Source organism: Schistocerca serialis, chromosome 2, assembly GCF_023864345.2.
Source record: "Schistocerca serialis cubense isolate TAMUIC-IGC-003099 chromosome 2, iqSchSeri2.2, whole genome shotgun sequence".
NCBI lineage: Eukaryota > Metazoa > Arthropoda > Insecta > Orthoptera > Acrididae > Schistocerca > Schistocerca serialis.
The window spans coordinates 743,517,251-743,540,454 of NC_064639.1; the positions used below are offsets into that span (position 1 = coordinate 743,517,251).

At 40.8% G+C, this 23,204-nt stretch overlaps 1 protein-coding gene across 1 annotated transcript in view; it reads right to left on the minus strand.

Annotated features, from left to right (window-relative positions):
* Nucleotides 1–2,597: 2,597 nt before the first annotated feature.
* The window catches only part of LOC126455688 (uncharacterized), a 45,290-nt gene continuing 24,683 nt past the window's right edge, over nt 2,598–23,204 (minus strand). Inside the window, exons 4-5 of the mRNA XM_050091453.1 lie at nt 15,430–15,684; nt 2,598–2,937 (exon numbers count right to left, since the gene is read on the minus strand). Of these exons, the coding sequence (XP_049947410.1) occupies nt 2,789–2,937; nt 15,430–15,684 (404 nt within the window). The 3' untranslated portion in view covers nt 2,598–2,788. The remainder of the gene's footprint in view (nt 2,938–15,429; nt 15,685–23,204) is intronic.

The following is a 23,204-nucleotide window of genomic DNA, read 5'->3' on the forward strand; positions in this document are numbered from 1 at the left end:
GGCGTCACGGTCTTCATGCTCTTCCAGTAGTTGAGAAGTTGGCTGATCGGTCTTGTTTGGTCCATCCTTGGATATGTCCATTGAAAGCGAGACGTCTCTTCCTGGCTATATCTGTGATTTTCTCAGTATGACTGTATAGCTCATGGTTTGATTGTCTTCTGTAATCACCATCTGTTTTGACCGGTCCCACAACTTTTCTCAGGATCTTCCTCTCCTGAATCTCTAGTTTATCTGTCAAGCATTTCCTGTTCAGATTCAAGCATTCTGAGGCATATAGGGCTTCAGTTTGGAATTGCGACATAGGCATTTCTTATTATAGAAGTTCTTGGTTAATCGATATGCTAACTGTAAGTTATTAATCCGAGTTGTTAGTGCTGCTCATTCTGATAGACTAGATTCCAACCGTTCTCCTAGATACTTGAATCTGTCAACCTTTTCAATTTGACCTAGTTGCAGCTGTAGTTCACTGAGAGTGTCACTGATGGTGGTGTGGTATTTCGTATTGTTTAGTCAATTGAAGTCCTACCTTGGCAGCCTGGAGTTTGAGCATATTGAGCTGCCTTACTGCTACTTACACTGAGCTTGCTATAAGTGCCAGATCAACTGCGAAAGCTAAACAGTCTGCAACTAGTCCCTTCCGTTTGTGTCCCAGGTAAATACCGCTCGGTATAGTTTGTACTTCCATTTCTTTTCACAATTCTCCTTGTCGAGTGCACAATTGAAGAGAAGGGGTAAAAGTCCATCACCCTGTCTTTATCTCAAAGATTTCTGAAAGTGTTCCCCTGAACTTTACACAGGGTCTTTTGGACAAGGCTGTGGGTTTTCTGGTCCAGGTCCATTTCCTGCAAAATTCTCAAAAGAGCATGTCTGTCGATTGAATCGTATGCTTTCTTAAAGTCAACGAAAGTAACTACGTACTGCTTATTCACTAGTTTAATTTGACTTAATACTGACTTCAAGTTAAGGATCTGTTCAGCACAGGAACGTCCTTTTCTAAACCACCCTGATAATCTCCTAGTTTAGGATCCAATATAGGGGCGGCTCTATTCAATAATGCCTTAAATAATATCTAATAGGTGACTGGTATCAATGAGATCCCTCTATAATTGTTGATGTCGGTCAAATCACCCTTCTTGTGTAAGGGGTGTATGAGAGCAGATGTCCAGCCATCGGGTAACTTCACAGTATCCCAAATGTTCCGTAGGATCTCGGTCAACTTGCTGATTGCTTTGTCTCCAGCCTGCTTCAACATCTCTGCAACTATAGTGTCTTCTCCTGCTGCTTTGTTATTCTTTAGGGACTAAATGATGTTTTTAAATTCTGTTGGAGAGAGAGAGTTTGGTTGTCTTTGTAGATAAAGGACGTTTTATGGGATTCACAGTTGAGGAGATTCTCAAAATATTTGTGCAATATGCGGCAGTTGTCATTGTCATTATAGTCTATGTTTCCATCTGGTCCTCTGAAGAATAAGCTGGGTGGGGCATAGCTTCTAAGGTTTCGCTCGAAAGTTTGGTAAAAGTTTCTAGTGTTATTCTTCTTGAAATCTTCTTCTAATTTAGTCAATTGGTTCTGTGTGTACTGACGTTTAACCTGCCTGATGGTTTTGGCAGTTAGCCGGCGCTGTTCTATGAACTTCTCCTTATTTTTTTCGGTCTTCTGTGAGCTCCATCTTAGCCAAGCTGCTTGTGTCTTTGCGATCGCTTGATCGCAGGTACTTCAATTTATTGTTATTGTTTCCTTAAATGTACTTACAAATAAAATAACTAACATTTCTGTTAACGGCATATATATCCTATGTATTAGGGAACAATTATTATGCACATGTCAAGTATGCTTGAAATGGCTCGAATACTGTAAGCCACAAAATTAATTGACCCATCACAGACAAGCTGGCCTTCAAATGGGTATGAGACCCATGTATGTTGAGTTTCTGGATAGTTTTGAGCTATTAATATTCACTAATAACGTCAGTGTTGAAGATTATTGCCGGCCGGTGTGGCCGAGCGGTTCTAGGCGCTTCAGTCTGGAACCGCGCGACAGCTACGGTCGCAGGTTCGAATCCTGCCTCGCGCATGGATATGTCTCATATCCTTAGGTTAGTTACGTTTAAGTAGTTCTAAGTTCTAGGGGACTGATGACCTCAGCTGTTAAGTCCCATAGTGCTCAGAGCCATTTGAACCATTTGAAGATTATTTGTACCAAACTTATTTGAATAATCCATTGTCATTCTGTGTTTTCTCCAATTTTAATGCTGAGTGTTACTGAAGAAAACGTTCAGTAGAGTTAGCCACTGCTTTAAACAGGACATAATGATTTGAGAACGAGCTATTTGTCTTACGGAATCCATACGGAGTCAACTGCCGCAGGGGTCTTCAAAGGTAATGCACAATATGTCCTATCACTGTGGTTACAAATCATTATCCAAAATAATTATTAATTTATGGATAGTTTTTGCGAATCAGCGAAGCATGCCGACCCCCTGGATTGGCGTTTTGTTGGACATACACTTCATCTGAGATCATTATGAAAGGAAAGTACTGCATAGGATACATACTCGAAGAAGGAATCTATTCAAATAATGTAAGGAGAAAGAATCATTTCATAACTGCATGTCTATTTATTTACTGATTTATATTCCATCGATCCTGAAGTTATTATTTTATTCACTAAATTTAAAAATACACACCAATTTAAGCAAACTATTGGGTAATGGTTATCTCGAAAGCCCTATCACTGAGTCGACACATGTGTATAAGTGTATCCAGATGAGCGACGTGCTCAACAGCTCTCAAGCGAAGCGCCTTTCGCAGACGTAGCTGACCTTGGACTCGCAGGGCTCCGGGTACATCATGAAGCTACGATCAGCCACGTAGCAGACGTCGAAATCCGGCGAGGGTGGCTGTACCATCAAAGTGCTGTCGACATCCACTGGAGAGCCTGCAGACAGAGGAAATAACACAGTCACATTTGATGACAGCTGATATCGTTTTAATTTCCACATCCACACTTTTGACTACTACATAATCTTTCAGAAGCTCTGCGAAAAACTTTGAGGTAAGGTGGGTCACATACAAGCTATTTTCTGTTATGGAAGACATTTTATCTAATCGGTGGTTTATTAACTACTTATATGAGATGCCCATAACCCACTGACCATGATTAACAATAATGCCATTCAAACTGTATTGTATGTCATGAGACTGCCTCCACAGACGAATGGTTATTACCGGAAGGGCACCCTGAGTTTGGTTTTATTCTGTTTTATATTATTTGCAAAGAAAATACAGGGCTGTCACACGGTTTTCATTTTGTATTGCAATTTATTATGTTCAGTATCCTAATCACAACGTCAGGACACTGACTTATATAAATAAGTAAATAAAATCAGAAAAATTGTAGTGTCGCATAAGTAAAAACTACAGTGACATTTTTCCTGTTCAAATTGTACAGTACATTTTCCTCTTTGTCATTAGCGTAGCATTTATGTATAATTTTTAAATCTAGACAAAGGCGGTGGTTAATGCGACCGCTCACGTAAAATTAAAAAAAAATAATAACAATAAAAATAAATGTTAGGGTCATCTGACTTCGATGCTGGATGACACACCTTTGGTTCCTGGTTCCTTCTCGGACTTTTCTGTGGGAGGGAAGTCTGGATCGAGGTCCAATCAGCCTCGTGAAGTCAAATAATAAAGTACTTGAATAATGAAGCAGCGACATCGTCAGGATTCATCTGCTGGTAATAACGACGTGAGGGATTGGCTATATGCTGATCACATGTCCCACTATCATAGATCGCTCCTCATAGTGCCTTGTATACTGCAGTCTTCTGGTCGAAAGAGGCCTATGGCCTAATCCGTGAGTGATTTTTACTTCGTGAAGGTCATGTTCGAATAAATTTATAGCTTATTATAATGGTGAACTGTAGTTTGTTGTGCGATTTCTCTTTCTGTACTACACAATGCTTCATTCTATTTAAAAGCACAAGCCACCAAAATCTTGGTGCAAAGTTGCGGCACTGGCCGCAGATGGAGAAATGCACTGACGGAAGAAACTTTTACAAAATACTGATTCTTATGGCCCGAGGCCTTGGAACGAGCATCCCGGAAATTGCGATGCAGTTTGACCTTTCTTGTTCTGCTGTACCATGCATCAAAGGAAAGTGGCTGAAGGATGATGGAACCAAGAGTTGACGACAATGTGTTGGACATCCACACTTCTTCACAGAACATGACAGTCGACGGTTTGCCCATTCTGTGTAGAAGAATGCACACGAACTGCCGTTATCGAGAGCACATTGGAGATCGATAAGCAGGTCTGGATATCGCCGGATTCCACGGGTCAGCGGCTGCCCGTGAAGTCACAGCCGCCAACCGACGCCAGTGCTCTGCTGCTGACTTGGTACCACTCCGCCCTCCTGGCTGAGACAGGGCGCTTCGAAAGACAATCCTGTATTTCTGCCTAATAGATGTATTGTTGTCAATGATGTTTTCTTGGTTCTCTTGAACGTAATTAGGACCTCACCATCGCATCCCTCCCTACTCTCTCAGGAGTCTGGGACCAGACCTCTATAAATGTGTCATTGCCCCCTTCTGGCCTGCTTGCATGTGTTGATTGATTTGGGAAAGGTGTCATGGGATCGTAGTATACTCTCTATAGGAACGATGACAAACTGCTGCCAGTGATCCTTGGCATCTTAGATATTGGCATTGGGGCAGACATTATGATATATGTAAAACATATGCTATTGGGGACTATTTTGGGAGTATGTCAACTTTTCGCTCGCAGTTCACAGAGACACATGACATTTGTAGTCCTGTTTAAAAATGGCCTACGTTTCTGTCAGATAACATGTAACACATGAAGCCATAGAATGTCAGTTACATATCGTATTGCCGACCGAGTTTCCTTAATCACTACCAGTCGTGACTTTAAGACATACGAGATGGCTCTTCTCACCGCCATGACACGATTAATCCCACTATGCCCCTCCAAAACGGCGGAAGAATAGGGTTCCCCCAGGTCGCTAATATACTCGCTGACAGTGGTAATTCGGAAAAATGCTGAACGCAAATTAATCGCTGAACACGATGTGATGTAATTTATCGGCAGTCAGTACTTTCGCCACAGCCCACTCTAAACACAGCTGTCTGTGTTTTCGTGTTAACGATAGCCTGCGTTTGGGGCACCAGTTCCCCAGTCTGGCTGCTGCTGTCACCAGCTGATGGTGCAGGATAACACATTTGTTCTCAGTTGACTGACACAGATGTGAAGAAGCCACAATGCGGTTGGTGCACCTCCCATGTAGTGGTCATATGTGGTCTGCTGCAACCTTGACGGCCAGTACGCCTGTCCCCACATTCTCATCCAGGTCACTATCACCTCTGAATACGCCACAAATCTGGATACAGCTTGATTCAAGCATCCACTCGAGGTTCACACTTTCACGTACTGATAACACCGTCTCACACGAGAATGCATCCTCTTGATCAGTGATTTGGCGCTAATCACACCTCTTTTATATCCTAGCAGGTCTGATAACAACACTGAACACGAACAACACTAATGTACTCTGGTAATCGTTCTACCTCCAATGGAGAATTGTAACTCTGATCATTTAGATATCCGTCGATGACGTGCATGTGTACTATATGAAATAAATTTTTTATACGCTGAGATGACAAAAGTCATGGAATAGTGGTGTGCACATATGCAGATGGCCGTAGTATCACATACACAAAGTATAAAACTGCAGTGCAATGTCAGAGGAGTCATTTGTTCTTAGTTGGTTCACGTAAAAGATGACTGACGTGTCTATGGCCGCACGACGGCAATTAACAGACTCTGAATACGGACGCCTGGGGTGTTCCGTTTCGGAAATCGTTAGGGAATTCAATATTCCGAGATTTACAGTGTCGAAAGTGTGCCGAGAATACCAAGTCTCAGGCATTACCGCTCACCATGGACAACGCAGTGCCCGTATTTCCAGTTAACATCCAAGGGATGGAGTAAGGTCCCACAATGGAATTTCTTACGATACCGCACCAAAGGATTACGATTCACAGTCGTTGCTGGTCGTTGTTGTATTAGTACCTGTCGAAGCCAGCGTGGATTTTCAGTAGCGCAGTAGCACATGTTACGTAAATTTACATAACCGTGGTTCGTAGACGTTGGTTCGACGGTACAGAGGACACATTGGGAAAACGTAGTATTGTCCGACAAGGAATATAGAAACTGAAATGACCTGCCGATAGACGACATATTTTCTGCTAGTTCTGCAGTGCAGACAATAAACAGTCGACAGGCTTGATACAACTACGTAGCCCTGGCATGAGCGTGTTTACAACGCAACAGGCGATTCCGGCTGACTTACCTTTGATTCTCTTGCGAAGAGTTACAGCCTAACATTAACAAGATTATATCACTGTACTCGTCTTTTCAAGCAATTTCGGATAACACTAAAGAAAATATATAATTTTTATAAAAAATTATGCTAGCTCCAATGTCTTAATCGATACAAGAGTTCAGACACTTGATGACCTAACAAAATACGTTTTACATGCCTCTTACATTACTATCGCTTGCCGAAAACCACATTTCGATATTTAGAAGCGTTCACGAAGTGAAAGGGGTATTCCGTCTCACGTCATTCAGCCTCGCTCACACGTGAGAGAGTGAAAAAGAACCCTTGTGATCACATTGCACTTTTTTGTGATGCCTGTATGCTAAGCAATGAGGTGGTACCGATATTTTCATCTTGAACTTTCTATAGTTAAAACTAGAAAATTTCAAGACGCGAATGGTGCAATTAAATTCCACTGCTATGTGAATCTATACGTGTATGTCGTATTAGAAAGCAGTCTTTGAAGAGACAAAACTTCTCAATGATACCAACGTGAATCATTTAAGGCCAGGTTCTAATTCAAAATTGACGAAAATTTAGAATTTTTATTGCATTTTTGAAGGCTATATATGCTTAGAATGCTGGGTCGAAAACGTTTTTTAACAACTTGTGCAGGCTGCCGAATGCAGCAAATCCAGCTAAGCAGATCGGCTTTTCTCGCCAAGAACAACGAGGGAATTTCGCTTCAGGAACAATTCTATATACGGTCCTGGTATTGCAGGCTAAACCCAAGTAACCAAAACACTTTTTTTGGTAAAAATTTTATCAAAACGTAATTTTAGTCCGCCACATTCGATTAGCCATTTTAAGATTTGAAAATGTACCTTCAGATTTGTGTTCAGCGACACGTAGTTTTTATGCAGACAGAACTAATAATATACATAAAAGTTTACCCTACATTTTAAACAGGTTTTTGTCGAGAAACGATGTGCCTGCGTGCAGCATGAAATAAAAGCTGTTCAGTCTATTAACTTATACCTTTGACTCCTAAAAAAGAAGTTTTTCTTGAGAGCTTATACCTATAATGTATGAAATTTGTTAACGTTTACAACTTTTTGTAGAGCTGTAAAGAGCGAACACAAACCAAAGAAATCGAGTTACCAGCAAACCTTCAAATTAAAGGTTATTTCATTGACTGATGTTATCCCTTTTTTTACTTCAGATAACTGCTGAGGGGCTACACTGCACGCAGTATGCGTACTTCAGACTCCCAGGTCCTTGATCAGACCATAATTACGGGCACTATGTTGTTCTTTTTTATTGCAAATATAAAATCATATTACGATCAATCATAATCCCCGATTAGATCCTTTGTAGATCTCTTCATTGTCTCAAAAAAATTTGCTCATTTGAATGAGAACTTGGCCTTAATGTAATACTCGAAGAGTCAGGCAGTCTCGTAAATCGACGTTAGGTTTTTCAAGTGATTAGGAAATGAATTTGTATTTCCATACTTGAACCTCATATGTTCTAATAAATTCATCTCGTTTCTAAATTAATTCACTTTATTTAACACTTGATAGACAACTAGATTGGTAGGCACCGGCAAGTATTTACAGAGTGAAGTTTGATGGTTACTGAAAACGCTCTGCTGTTGTCTCAGTCAATCGTCAGCATCTAATGTTCAATGCTGTAGATGAATGAATACTTCATTTCCTCCCAACGAATACTAGATCACATCTTCACCGTATTCTACATGTACATCGAAACACTAACCCACTGTTTCTCTTCCGTTCCACTCTCTAAAACAATGCAGGAAAAAAGAACTCTTGAATTTCGGAGTGCGACCACTGATTTCTATTGTTTCATTACAATGATGAATTCTTCCTATGCAGGCAGATTTCAACAAAGGAAGCTGCAGTATTATAACTTGTACTGTGAATCGTGGAGCGACATATAAACATTCACCAGAAGCATTTTCCACTTTGTTAAAGCCGAGAGATTTCACCCGGCTACACTCTCGCAAGTTTTGTGAACATTTTATGCAGCGGGATAAACTCAGTGTTCACATTTTCAACTTTAATTACACAGTTTTCTCGGCTATACCAAAAAATTTCCAATTTACTATAATGCTATCCTTGAATAAAGGCGTCTTAAAAATCACTACACTTTATTACGGCATGCAAATGGTAAAACTTTGATCCCAGTGCTTCTGTCGTTCACACTCGACGCATTGATTCCTGTTTATACAGGGTATTTCACATGCGTTTCTCTGTAACCGACAAAATAGTAAATGAAAGGAATATTTATCTGGATAGGTTAACATGAGAAAGGTCTCATGTTCTACGCTGTTATGAAAGTTGTTTATTTTGCTACTTTCCAGAGAGTTGTAGCGACACGTAATATGTTTTTAAGTAGAACATTATTTTTTCTCCCAAATATCTGATGTATTTAAACCAGATGTGAAAAATGAACTTAAATTTCTGTCACTTTTATCTGGGGAGCTAGAAACGTTCAGAGTTTTGGGGGCAAACATGCTAAACAAATCTGGCTGTTTCCAAATAGATTTTAATTTAAGTGATGTGTTTAAACAAGTGCGCCTATTGCTGAATGCACACTTCAGTGATACTTCTAAACGACCTGTGGACGAGGTGCAAAGATGCTGGTGTCACGCTGCAATAAGCTTCCTCTATGCGCTGTTTGCAGCTATTTTGGGTTATGGATTCTGTGTCATAAACACGATTTTTAGAATACCCCATAAAAAAGAATCGACAGGTGTGAAATCGGATGAGCGTGCGTGCCACTCCTGAGGATCATGGTGTCCTAGTCATCCTCCAGGATATCCGTAGTCCTGTTCTAGCCTTACATCACCCAAAAAGTGGTCTGGGTGACAATTGTGTTGCATCCACATAATCCACATACAGCCTCTAACGTCTGGACGTAACTTTCAAATAGAGCACCTAAACAGTAGATGGTGGGAGGTCGATTTATCACACGTGTCAGAATGTATGAGAGGTAGTGTGGATCGATGGTTCCATCTCCAAGGATTCAACACCTCACATTAAGGGGGCAACCTCTTTTGACGATTTACATGACATATCCACTTCTGATAATTTGTGGACCAGTAATATGTATTATTACGGTCCACTTCACCATATTTTGTGAACGTGGATTCATCAGAGAACAAAAAAAGTTCAGAGTGAAACTATTCGTGGCCCATTCGCAGAAAATAAATCCCATATTGAAATCGTTCCCACTCAGCTCCTGCATCAATGCCAGAGTGGTACCGGGGAACCTTGTGACGATGTACTATTCAACACTCGAATTACGAATGACTGTAGAAACTTCTCTTGAGTTGACATTAACATCTTGGTCAATTTCGATTAAAACGAACACTTTCATAACCACGCTTCACACTGCTCTACGTCTATTACCGCTGCGGCTTCTGAAACTAATTGTCCCCCAAATTAGTTGTTCCGCACTTGAGAACGTAATGGTTCCTGGAGCTCTTGCACAAGGATGACTGACGGTATACGCCGTGGCTACTTCATTGGCATCGAGTCGAGATTCACCGACCACCGCCAAATGTTGCCGTATTCGCTGGGTAAATACGCTTTATTGTGAGTCAATATCCGTGTCACACCGAATCTAGTTTGTTTGTGCATTCCGACCAGCTTTGTATGCGGAAGTACAACGATTCCTTCCCCAATCTAACCGAACATGTCTACAAACAGAGCATCCACTTACCACGGATCAGAGGAAAACACCCTTACCTAAAACACCCTAAAGTAAACTCGTGTGGCACGATTGGCTGGGAGTCCATAAAGAGGGATTTTCAGTCACCTATTAGCAAGTTCTTTCGACTGGACGCCACTTCGACGTCTTTAAGATATTCCTATTATCCTACTGGGGAAAGGAGACCTTTAGTTTTATGTGAATCTGGAACTACGTATCGTTCCTGACATACATTCACAGCAATAAAGGGTAAAGACTAACCAAAGGCAGAATGGAAAATTTAAATGCCAAACCGGGCGTCGATGCCGCGATCATATGGTCTCCAGGATCGCAGATGAAATCAACAACCCCAAATGAAACACCCTGAAAATCGATTCCTCGGCTATTTGCCTCCCCACACACTTATCCACAGCATAGCACACGTCAAGGCTAAAATTTATATTCAATGCATTGCAAGATGCGCAGGCACATTTACGCTTTTCTTTGCCGGCCGGTGTGGCCGTGCGGTTCCAAGCGCGTCAGTTTGGAACCGCGTGACCGCTACGGTCGCAGGTTCGAATCCTGCCTCGGGCATGGATGTGTGTGATGTCCTTAGGTTAGTTAGGTTTAAGTAGTTCTAAGTTCTAGGGGACTGATGACCTCAGTAGTTAAGTCCCATAGTGCTCAGAGCCATTTTTTGTGCTTTTCTTTGCCTTGCGCAGGTAGTGAAAGGTAGCCAATACTGATATATGTGTGATATGCGGGAACTGACAACATGCTGCTCCAGTTAAGTACAAAGGCATAATTAAGAGTTCTGAGGGAAAGTTAGTGACCATAAACATTTGTTGATGAGAATAGCAGTTATAGGTTGTCAAACAGAAACCTTCTAAATGCTTGTCTGAGCTTGGTAAATGTGGAGTGGAGATAGTGTGACTGTGTGTGTTAGGAAACCCACTGACCCTTGCCTCACCTTATTGTACAATAATGTGAGTTCCCTCAGTCCACAACATATTTAACAACTCGTAGGATGTACTGGAAGTTACGAAGCATGAATAGAATTACGAGGTTACCCTCGTGGAATTGTCGTTACACTCTCAAGAGTCACAGTAGCCAAGTCGCTTACCCATGTAAGTCTGACGTTACCCTATCAACTGGTAATCTCTCAAGTACACAATTTTGACGGGTATGCACCAGGGAATGGCCTTAGTACCATGCTTGCTAGATTAAATAGTAGCGCGAAAATAAATAAGCTTACAGGCTTCCGTGGCCTTTGTCACTGATGGTAAAACGTTAGGCAAGTCATTTCTTTTCCAACTACTTCAACACTCGACATTCCGATCCCTCTGCTGGGATATTCTTCAGGATTTAACTGGTCTTCCTAGATGGCTGCTGTCCAAAGACAGTGTCGCTTTCCCTCGTAAAAGGCGGCTTTCCCCACGCTTTTGCGGATGAGTTGCTGAGTAAAATCTTAAGGCTGCTTTCGATGTGCCGTCGTCAATCGGGAAGTGCTGACGGCAGACACAGAGAATGAATCTGAAATATTATTGTTGTTGTGCAGCCTCAGTAATCGCTTATGTTCCTCTCTCGCCGTGTCTGGCTACTTATTTCCGTGATAGTAAGTAAGAACGAAGACAGAAGCCTGTAGCCGTCATCTCTATTGAAATTGTACTCATTCTTCGATAGTTCAACTGTCTCAGACTTTCCTTCTGTAAATATTACTTTCCCTGCCTGGCACTCGTATGTTCTCCAAATGCACAACCTGGCCATACCCCTCTCTGTGCTCTGTTACCGCTGATTTGACATTTTGTGGCGTTCGTGCACTTTAACGCGTTGTCTTCTGGTCCCTCAAGTTACGTCGATATGAACGAGGGCTGTTCGGAAAGAAAGGTTCGATCAATCGCGAAATGGAAACCACTCTCAAAATCCGATGAAGCTTTGCATAGATGAGTAGTACGGTGTGCCTAGCACGCCCGTCGTTCGCGTCACGCCGCTCTTTTCACATCGGAGCCCACTGTTAACACGTAAAGATGCCTATGAAATAGTGTCTGCCGCTGAGTGTGAGTGCCTTTGAGTAATTTCGCCCGATTTTACGCAACCCACACAGTGTAGCTGCCATGCATTTCCTTCTTCATGACAATTCTCGGCCGCCGGACACTGTAGTGGCAATGAACACGCTGCTGCAGCGTTTTCGATTAGAAGTGTTTAATAACCCAGCATACAGCCTGGTCTTGGCTTCCTCAGAGTTTCGTCTCCATTCACATGGACCGATGGTTATGAAGACAACATTTTGGCACAGACAGCACGCTCTACAGATCAGAGTATTGGCAGAAAGCAGCAACATTCTGTGACGAGATCTTTGGAAAGTTGGTACAATACTACGACAAATGTTTCAGCCGTAGCAGCGACTGTATGTATTAGCTGGAAGGTGTATCTAACTGTTCAAATAAAACATTTTTCATTTCGCGACAGATCGAATCTTACTTTTTAAATAGCACTCTCACTTTGTCACAGCCGCACGTCAGTTCGTTAGCCAAAGCAGTGTGGAGGCAGTCAGGCACTCCTTTTGCAATTCAGAAGTATTTTTTAAGCACTTACAAAATTTGATATTATTATGGAACAGAAATAAGTTAAAAATAATGTTCTAGCTGTTCTACGTTAGTCTTGATAGTGCTATAGTCGAAAGTCGTTATTAATGAAATGAGTTGATTTATCACTAATTTTGTTAGCATTTATAGTGACGCAGGGCTACAGTAACGTTATTTTTAATTTATTTATGTGCTATAGTATAGTATCAAATTTTGTAAATAAGTCAAAAAGATAAATATACAAACAAACTCAAGTAAAACGAAACAAATAAGTAAAGGGCTGAACGTGTTCAGTTGACTTCCTTTCGGCAGTGGTCAGCCATCCAGTCGAAACGTGAAGGAAATAGCAGGGTTCGAAATGTTGAGTATTGAAATAGTTGGAACAGAATACTGACGCGGCCTGAGAACTCACAAGATTTTACCATTACACGTACAGGAGGATGAAAAAAAGTGTTGAAACAACATATTACCATTCCTAATACGGCACAGGAAACCTGTTGACATCAAAACTACTTCCAGTTTTCTCTCAATGGATAAATAAAAGCCCTTATGGTTTTCAAGGAATATTACACCATTCCTTCTGCAAAATAGACGGAATTTCAGGCGAGACCACAATGTGACAATTCATCCTCGTGTTCACAAAACCAGAACCTGGACAATTCGAACTGTGTGAACTGGAAACTTGTCGTCTTGGAAAGCAGCATCACCACTGGGGACTAAGCAGTGTCCCATGGGACGGATCTCATGTGCTTAAGTGATCACATAATACTCGTCATTACGGCTACCTTGCAGAGTAATCGCGTAGAACATGGAATACCACAATACGGCTGCCCAAATCATCACCGAATCCCCGACATGTGTCACTCGTTTGGACGTAAATTCGGTCAGAATATGGAATCAGTGTGCAACAAGATTTATTTGACGAAATGGCTTTATTCAATTGCTCCATAGTCCAGATTTTATGGCCTCGGCACCATTTTAATATTTTCATCACTAATGAGTTATTTTGGAATTCCAGCTCTGCTTGCACCCTTCGGGTTGTTTTGTTGTTGACAGCGTTAGCGAGTGGGACATTCAGTTCTGCAGTGACCTACAGCTGTCCTCCTCTTATTTTTCATCATAATCCTCTCCAATAAGCGCCTGTCACAATCACTCAGTAAACACTTCCGACCCCCTAGTGACTTAATGGATGGTACTTTTTCCGCTTTTTCTGTATGTGGTATAAAACTTCGACAGGGTGCCCTTTGAGGCGTGGAACACCTCTGGTGAAACTATTACGGATGGACTTACTATAATAGCATGAATAATTTTTCCACACTCGAATTCACTTTTGTGATACACAGAACGTTGTTCTGAGCGCGACTGACACTAATTGCAACGTAATGAGAACACTGAACAAGTGGTGCTGTTCTGGGTCAAATCAAAACCGTATCGTGCAGGCTTGGCTATCATATGCATCTACGAGTGTTCAAGCATGCATTTATCGCGGTGTTTCCTTATTTTTGTCCATCCCCTGTACATTACTTGATGTCTTATTTTTCTCAGTATCGATGTAAAAGGCGATGCCCTCCCTGACTGACTGACTCGTCATTGCCCAGGCACACGCTTAAGGACAGGAACTTGAAATTTGGAGAAGGGATGGATCTTATACTGTAAGCGTCGTTTAAAAAGTTTTTTTCATAATTCGAACCCTAAGAGCGTGAAATAGGGGATCAAGCGTTTTTTGAAAAATGTCGCAGTTAATTTTGGAGCTAGACCTATGAAAATTTGTATTTGCTTTCCCGGTCAGAACTAAACAAATCCATGTTTCAGCGTTTTTGGAAATTCAACCACTAAGGGGTAAAATAGTGAATGAAAGTTGTTTTTAAAACAATACTTACTAAAGAACTACTAAATGATTTTAGCGCTACATCTTTCATAATTGATATTTCACTTCCCGGTTAGAAATCAGAAAAAAAAGGAATGAGTTTCAGTGTTTCTGGAAATTCAGCCTTTAAGGGAGTACAATAGGGGATGAAAATTTTTAAGAAAATATTTAATTACATTAAAAAATTTAAAGCTAAATTTAAGAAAACTGGTATTTCACTTCTTGGTTTGATATAACGAAATTTTTGTCAGGGGATGAAAGTTGCTATGGAAATAGAAGTTTATTCAGAAAAGACCATGCTAACATGACCTTAATTAGCTTGAAAAGCTCAGACGTTGTAGCAATTTGTGAACAATATAAAAAATCACAAGCTGCGACATCGTCGCGAAGAAACAGTGACACGTATATCTAATAAGTTTCCTTTAATTTACGTCTATGGCCACAAACTTTTTGTTAATAGATTACCGGTTTCGGTCTTTAATGACCATCATCAGATCTGTATCATAAAAACAAAGTCCTAATGTACTGCAGCCACAGTGGTATCGTCAAATCTTAAATGCGGAATCAGCACCAGCATCGTCAAATACATATAAATAACATCACATGCACGAGTCATGTTGTCAGTCACGTGATGTTATTTATATGTATTTGACGATGTTGGTGCTGATTCCGCATTTAACATTTGACGATACCACTATGGCTGCAGTATATTAGGACTTTGTTTTTATGAAACAGATCTGATGATGGTCATTAAAGACCGAAACCCGTAATCTGTTAACAAAATGTTTTTGGCCATAGACGTAAAGTAAACAAAATCTCTGCAGGCCATTACAGTCCACGCGCGTGTAGCAACGGGCGGTAAGGTAGTCGTTACAGTAAGAGCTGTGCGGAGCATAGAACTGAAAGTGCTGGAAGGTCACCGTATTGATCGATGAGGGCTCCCTTGTGGTTTCGAATTCCGATGTAGGCCCTCGACCGGTGGTCGAGAGAGCCGGTGAGTGCGGCGAGGTCCTCCATGGTGTTGACGACCGCCAGGTGGGAGCGCCGCTGTCGGCAGAGGCGCGCCGCGTCCTGCCACGACGCCGTCTCGTTGCCGCTGCCCCCTAAGGCGGAGTCGTGTCTGGCCGGTATTCTGAACATGGGGTATTCGTCACGCGGCGCCGGGTCTCCCGGACCTACGGAAGAAAATTACATCTCAACTTGGAAAACAACGCGGCAAGCACGACGATGAGACATCCAAGCTGCTGTGTCTGCCGCTACTTTGTGACCGGAATTGATGAGGTATGCCAATGAAATTCTGACCTACCTTTGCTCACGGGCATCTTAGGAGCGTCGGAATCCACAGACTTATCATTCGTCTCAAAATGCGCAGGAATTTCTAACAATACACGGGCTAAACCCATTTTGAAAACACACTGGTGAGCCTGAACGAAAACACTGGTTATAACGATAGCTACGGAAACTAACTTGGTCTGCAAAATATTCCGTTTCTTACGGCTCTTCACTGGTATTGGTACAGACCTACAGTGAAGACGGAAGCGAACCAGTGCAGTAAAGCGCCAAAACAGAACCTTCAAGACAAAACTGAGACGTTTTAATTATGCTTCTCAATTTCTCAATGTTAAAAAAGTTGAGATGCGGAAGTTATGCACAGAATATAATAATAACAGCAGACACGAATATTTATAATAAAACAAACCGTAGTACATGGCCGGGGTGGGGGATATAAATTCCGTGTAAATACGTGGTGTTAAGGAAGGTACTTCTTATGACGATAGGTTGTAGTTATTATAAACCAAGCTACTATAAACCTCATTCTGCCAGAGACCATATCAAAGAGGGCGGTGAAGCAGGCAGAGGTTCAGAGCACTCTCCTGTCCTAAGGGCGGAAGAATCAGCAAAGATCAACGGCCTGAGGATGTGGAAGGCAATAGAAGCCACTGCCTTAGAGACACATAACGTGTGTCCACAGCACATGTGACCTGTAATTGAAAAGTGTCATGATGATCTCTCAATTCGTAAAAGACTCCGGAATAGTCCCCCATTCGGATCTCCGGAAGGGGAAAGTAATCATGAGAAAAAGATATAATAATCAACGAAAGGATAACGTCCTGCGAGTCGGGGCTTGGTATGTCAGAAGATTCAACGTGGTAGGGGAGCTAGAAAATGCAAAGGCTCAATCTAGATATAGTAAGGATCAGTGAAGGGAAATGGAAAGAAGACAAGGATTTCTGGTCATCCGAGTATAGGGTGATATAAAAAGCGGCAGAAAATTGGATAATGGGAGTAGAATTCGTCATGAATAAGAAAGTACGGCTGAGAGTATGTTACTATGACCAGTTCAATCATAGGGTTGTTGTTATCAGAATCGATAGCAAACCAACACCGACAACGACAGTTCAGGTACACATGTCGACGTCGCAAGCTGAAGGCGAAGAGATAAAGAGGAACGTATACGAGGATATTGAAAAGGTAATACAGTAAGTAAAGGCAGACTACAGTCTTGTAATCATGGTGGACTGGAATACAGATGTAGGGGAAGGAGCAGAAGAAAAGGTTACGGGAGAATATGGGCTTGGGAAAGGGGTTGAGATAGGAGAAAAATAAATGTGGTCTGTAATAAATTTCAGCTAGTAACTGCGAATACTCTGTTCATGAATCACAATACTTGTAAAAAACCGTGTATGGGAAGATTTTAGTTAGATTACGTCGTGGTAGGACAAAGATACAAAATCAGATAATGGATTGTAAGGCGTACCCAGGAGCGGATATATTAGTAGATCACTTTTTAGTAGTGATGAAGAGGTTAGTCAGCTAGAATCAATACGGCAAACAAGTAGGATGCGGAAGCACTAAGGAATGATGAGATACACTTGAAGTTCTCTAAGGTTATAGAAAGAACAGTAAGGAATAGCTCAGCAGGAAGTACAGTTGAAGAGGTTTGGACATCCCCAATAAGGCAATCATAGAAGTTGCAAATAAGAACGTAGGTACAAAGATGGTAACTGCTAGGCAGCCATGGGAAACTCAAGAAATACTTCAGGCGATCGATCAAAGAAGGCAGCTCAAATATGTTCACGGAAATTCAGGAACGTAGAGGTACAAATTGCTGAGGAATGACATAAATAGAAAGTGCAGACAAGCTACGACTAAATGGCTGCATGAAAAATGTGAAGAAGTCGAAAAAGGAGTTGTTATCGGGAGGACAGTCTCACCATACAGGAAAGTCAAAACAACCTTCGATGAAATTAAAAGAAAGGGTGGTGACAGTAATAGCGCAAAGGGAATTCCGCTGTTAAATACAGCGGAGCGAGTGGATAGGAGGAAAGAGTGCAATGAAGGTCTCCGTGAGGGGGAAGGTTTGTCTGATGTGATAGAAGAGCAAATAGGAGTCGATTTAGAAGAGATAGGCGATCCAGTATTAGAATCCGAATTTAAAAGAGCTTTGGAGGACTTAAGATCAAATAAGGCAGAAGGGATAGATAACATTGCATCAGAATTTCTAAAACCAATGGCGGAAGTGGAAACAAATCGACTATTCACGTTGGTGTGTAGAATGTATGAGTCTGGCAACACACCATCTGACTTTCGGAAAAGTATCATCCACATAATTCAGAAGACTGCAATAGTTGACAGGTGCGAGAATTATCGCACAATCACCTTATCAGCTCACGCATCCAAGTTGCTGACAAGAATAATATATAGAAGAATGGAACAGAAAATTGAAGATATGTTAGATGATGAATTTGGCTTTAGGAAAGGTAGAGACACCAGAGAGGCAATTATGATGTTGCAGTTGATAATAGAAGCAAGACCAAAGAAAAATCAAGACACGTTCATAGGCTTTGTTGTCCTGGAAAAAGCGTTAGACAATGTAAAACGTTGAAAGATATTTGAAATTCTAAGAAAAATAAGCGCAAGTTGTATGAAGAGACGGGTAATATACAATATGTACAAGAGCCAAGACGGAATAACAAGAGTGGACCACCAAGATCGAAGAGCTCGGATTAAAATGGATATAAGAAAGGGATGTAATCTTTCGCCCTTACTGTTCAATCTTTACATCGAAGAAGCAACGATCGAAATAAAAGAAAGGTTCAAGATTGGAGTTAAAATTGAAGGCGAAAGAATATCAATGATGATTCACTGATTACATTGCTATTCTAAGTGAAAGTGTAGAAGAATTACGTGGTATGTTGAATGGAATGAACAATTTAATGAATACAGAATATGGACTTGTAGTAAAGTGAAGAACAACGAAAGTAATGAGGAGTAACAGAAACGAGAACAGTGAGCAACTTACCAGGACTGATGGTCACGAAGTAGATGAAGTTGAGGAATTCTGATACCTAGGCAGCAAAATAACCAATGACGGAAGTGTCAAACATTGGCTTAATTTGAGAAAGATATTTCTGAGAATGTACGTCTGGAGCACAGCATTGTATGGTAGTGAAATATGGATTGTGGGAAAACCGGAACAGAAGAGAATCGATGCATTTGCGATGTGGTGCTACACACGAATGTTGAAAATTAAGTGGACTGATAAGGTAAGGAATGAGGAGGTTCTGCGCAGAATCGAAGAGAAAAGTAGTATGTGGAAAATACTGACAAGGAGAAGGGCCGGATGATTAGGACATATATTAAGAAATGAAGGAATCACTTCCATGCTACTAGAGGAACCTGTAGAAGGCAAAAACTGTAGAGGAAGGCAGTGCCTGGAATACATCGAACAAATAATTGAGGACGTATGTTGAAAGTGTTACTCTCAGATGAAGAGGTTGGCACAGGAGAGGAAAACGTGGCGGGCTGCATCAAACCAGTCAGAAGACTGACGACCTTCTGAGATAATAGAAATTAGCGGTAAAAACCTGCATTTCTGTAATGCTTAGTCTGACTTTCGCCTGAAAACTACGCAATTCGTTTTCTATCTTTCTAAATTTATCAATAACGTTATAATATTATACATATTTCCGTGAGTTACGCTTCACCTAAGGAAGTTAGTTATCCTGTAGGGTCCTCTTTACATGAGTTACCAAAAATGCCACATACACGAGATATTTGCCAAAATATTATTTACCTTCTTGTTTACGGAAATTACTTATTCAATAAATAGAAAATTATTGTCTTTTTCAAAATCATACATAACTTTTCGTAAATACATTGAAATGATTAGCAAAGCTAAATACACACTTCCTTATACAAGTGGCATAATTAAAAATTACAAATGTTGTATTTCATTATTGTTTAAAACAATTTATGTCACTAATTTTGTCATTACATTTTTTAAACTTTAAAAGCTGTAGCTTTGTTTAAATTATTCGCTACTGAACAGCAGGAAAGCAATACAAATATTAATTTGAACCATAACCTTTTGTAGAAGATCATTTTATAATATACAGAAATAGAATTATCGCCAATTCAGTCGCTTTACAGTTGTGGTTGAGTCGACATCTAGCATATAACTTGTGTGCCATGCGCGGGTTCTTTGCACAGTTCAGTAGCTGGCAACATGTATGTGTGAAGGAACATCGTTCCTTGTCTTGATATCGTGCTCTGTAATTTGTGGTCATCATGAGAGAGCCGTACTTGTAGACAAGTAGGAAAAGAGTTTTCGCTGTGAAATTTTGTTGTTCTAACATGAAACAAAAGTGTGAAATAAACAATTGTACACCGTCATTTTGAAAAACTTCTTTTCTTTACTGTGAAATATAAACCCCAGGATCTCTATTTCATCCACAGACAAGGAAGATATAAGAGTCGAATATTGTGCTACTTTATACATGTGTAAAAAATTTTACGGAAGCTATAATTCTTTTATAAACTTTACCTAATATCATCCTTTCCTATAGTATTAAACTTGTACTGAAGTATTAGTCTCAGTGCTAGAAGATTAACAGCTGCAAAGTGACAATTTCGTAAACGAAGAAGGAGTGGGTGACATATAGTATGGACCACAGCAAGAAAATATTTTCAATGTACATGTATCCTAAAACGTGTACTTTATCAGCTATGACCACTTGTTCCTCCTTGCCACGTAATGAAAACACATCTATCTGTTTAGAGGTGCTCAATATGGTGTCAATGCTTTCGACCGACATATTAGGGAATCGCGCACTCTCTGAAAACACCAGACTGATCACGGATGCGTTAGCAAGCGCTGATGACCCGTTCCTGTGTAATTGGTACCTTGCTCGCACCAAAGATTTCAAATGTCCCCACAACCAAGAAACCAAGGAACTAAGGTCGGAGGGACGAAATGAGCACTGTACTGGATCTCCTCGACTTATCCATTGTCCATTAAATATCTAGGTGATGTGTCCACGACTATTCCGAAAAAAAAGAAAAAATGAGCTGGTGCTCCATCATGCATGAACGAAATTTCCAGGCATCGTTGTAAAGGTGCCTCCTCTGGCAGGCGATACCTTGCACCAGTTAACCTGGTTGGTATCATGTAAGGTCCTACTCACTTATGGCAATAGCGAAGATGAACATGTATTTATTGTTCTTAGTGTGTGAATTCTAGAGTACAAGTTTACTCACCATTTTTGCCTTGTTTCGGTCGAAACTACCACCATTAAAAGTGTGGAATACATATTTTAACACTATGTACATTTCAGAAATGTGCACTGGCGGTTTAGGACTTGCGTCTTTGTGTGGTAATCGAAACATTCTCGCTGCCGGGTTAAGTTCAACAGTGCTTAAATTTTAAATAGAAATCACCAGTAATGGCCGCTGATGACTTCCGGCATAAATTGTCATCCCCGTTCTGTCAGCGGCCTTGTCAAAGAGGGCGAAAGAGCGGACACAGATTCAGGGCACTCACATGTCATTGAGGTGGTGGTGAATCGTTCCTAGATGGTGGAAGAACCAGAAATGGTCAACGGCATGAGAATGCAGAAGGCAATGGAAAATAGTGCGTTAAAGAGACGATTTGTATGTACAGTACATGTTGCTTGTAACTGAAAAAAGTGTAATGACAATCTCTCCACTGGCAAAAGATTCCTGAGTATACCCTCATTCGGATCTCCGGAAGGGGATTACCAGGGTTAGGTGACCATGAGAGAAAGACTGAATGGCCAACGAAAGGTGGGGATACTGAACGGATAATTCAGTACGTAAAGGGAAATGAAAATCTAATAGTCATGGGGGACTGAGATGCGGTTTTAAGACTAGGAGTAGAAGAAAGGGTTACGGGAGAATATGGACTTGGTTAGTAATAGTGAATACTCTGTTCAGTGGTTACAAGAGGAGGCCAGAGGATACGGGGTGAGGCAGAAATTCAGAAATCAGATATTGGATTGTAAGGATAGATATAGACTTAGATCACAATTTAGTAGTGATGAACAGACTAGTTAGGAAGAACTAGTGTGAAGGGAAGTAGGATACGGAAATGCTGAAAAATGAAGAGATAATGAATAGTTCAGTAGGCAGTTGAGCTGGAGAAGAATGGCCATCTCTAAAAATGGCAGTCGCAGAAGTTGGAAAGGAAACTAGAGGTGCAAGGAAGGTAACTGCGAAGAACCAATGGGTGACAGAAGATATTCTTCAGTTGATCGACGAAAGAATGAACTACAAAAATGTTGAGGAATACATAAATACAAGTAACTTGTGAACGAAATAAACATGAAATATAAGAAGCTAAGGCAAAATGGCTGCACGAAAAATGCGAAGAAATCAAAAAGAAATGACTGTCGGAAGGACTGACTCAGCATATAGGAAATTCAAAACAGCCTTCGGTGAAATTAAAAACAAGGATGGTAACATTAAGAGTGCAATGAGAATCATACTGTGTAATGCAGGAGAGAGGTAAGATAGATGGCAAGATTGCACTGAAGGCCACTCCGACAAGGAAAACGTGTCTGATGACGTGACAAAAGAAACAGGAGCCATCAGGGAACTGTCACCTAAGCGACTATTCATTTTAATGTGTGGAATGTATGAGACTTTCGGAAAAACATCATCCACACAATTCCGAATATAGCAAGAGGCTACAAGTGCTAGAAGTATCGCTTAATCAGTTTAAAATCTCATGCATTCAAGTTTTACGCAGAAGAATGGAAAAGAAAATTGATTTTAGATGACGATCAGTTTGGCTTTAAGAAAGTGAAATGCGCCAAAGAGGCAGTTCTGACGTTGCGTTTGATATTAGAAGCAACACTGAAGAAAAATCAAGAAACGCCCGTTGGATTTCTCGACTAGGAAAAATCGTTCGACAATGCAGAATGTGTAAGTAGTTCGAAATTCTGAGAAAAATGTGGATGAGCTGTAGGAAAAGACAGGTATATACAGTATGTACAAGGACCAAAATGGAACAATAAAACCAGAAGGCCGAGAACGAGGTGCTCGGATTAAAAAGAATGGAAGGCAGAGGTGAGATCTTTAGCCGCTACTGTTCAATCTATACGTCAGAGAAGAAGTGACGGAAATAAAGGAATATTTCAGAAATGGGATTAAAATTGAGGAAGAAAGAATATCAATGATAAGATTCGTGGACGACGTTGCTATCCTTAGTGAAAGTGAAGAAGAGTTACAGGATGTGATGAATGGAATGTCTAGTGCGTACAGAATGTGTAATGACAGCAAATGGAAGAAAGACGAAAGCGATGAGACGTAGCAGAAATGAGCACTGTAAGAAACTTACCATCAGAATACAAAATCACTAAGTAGACAAAGTTATGGAATTATGTTACCTTAC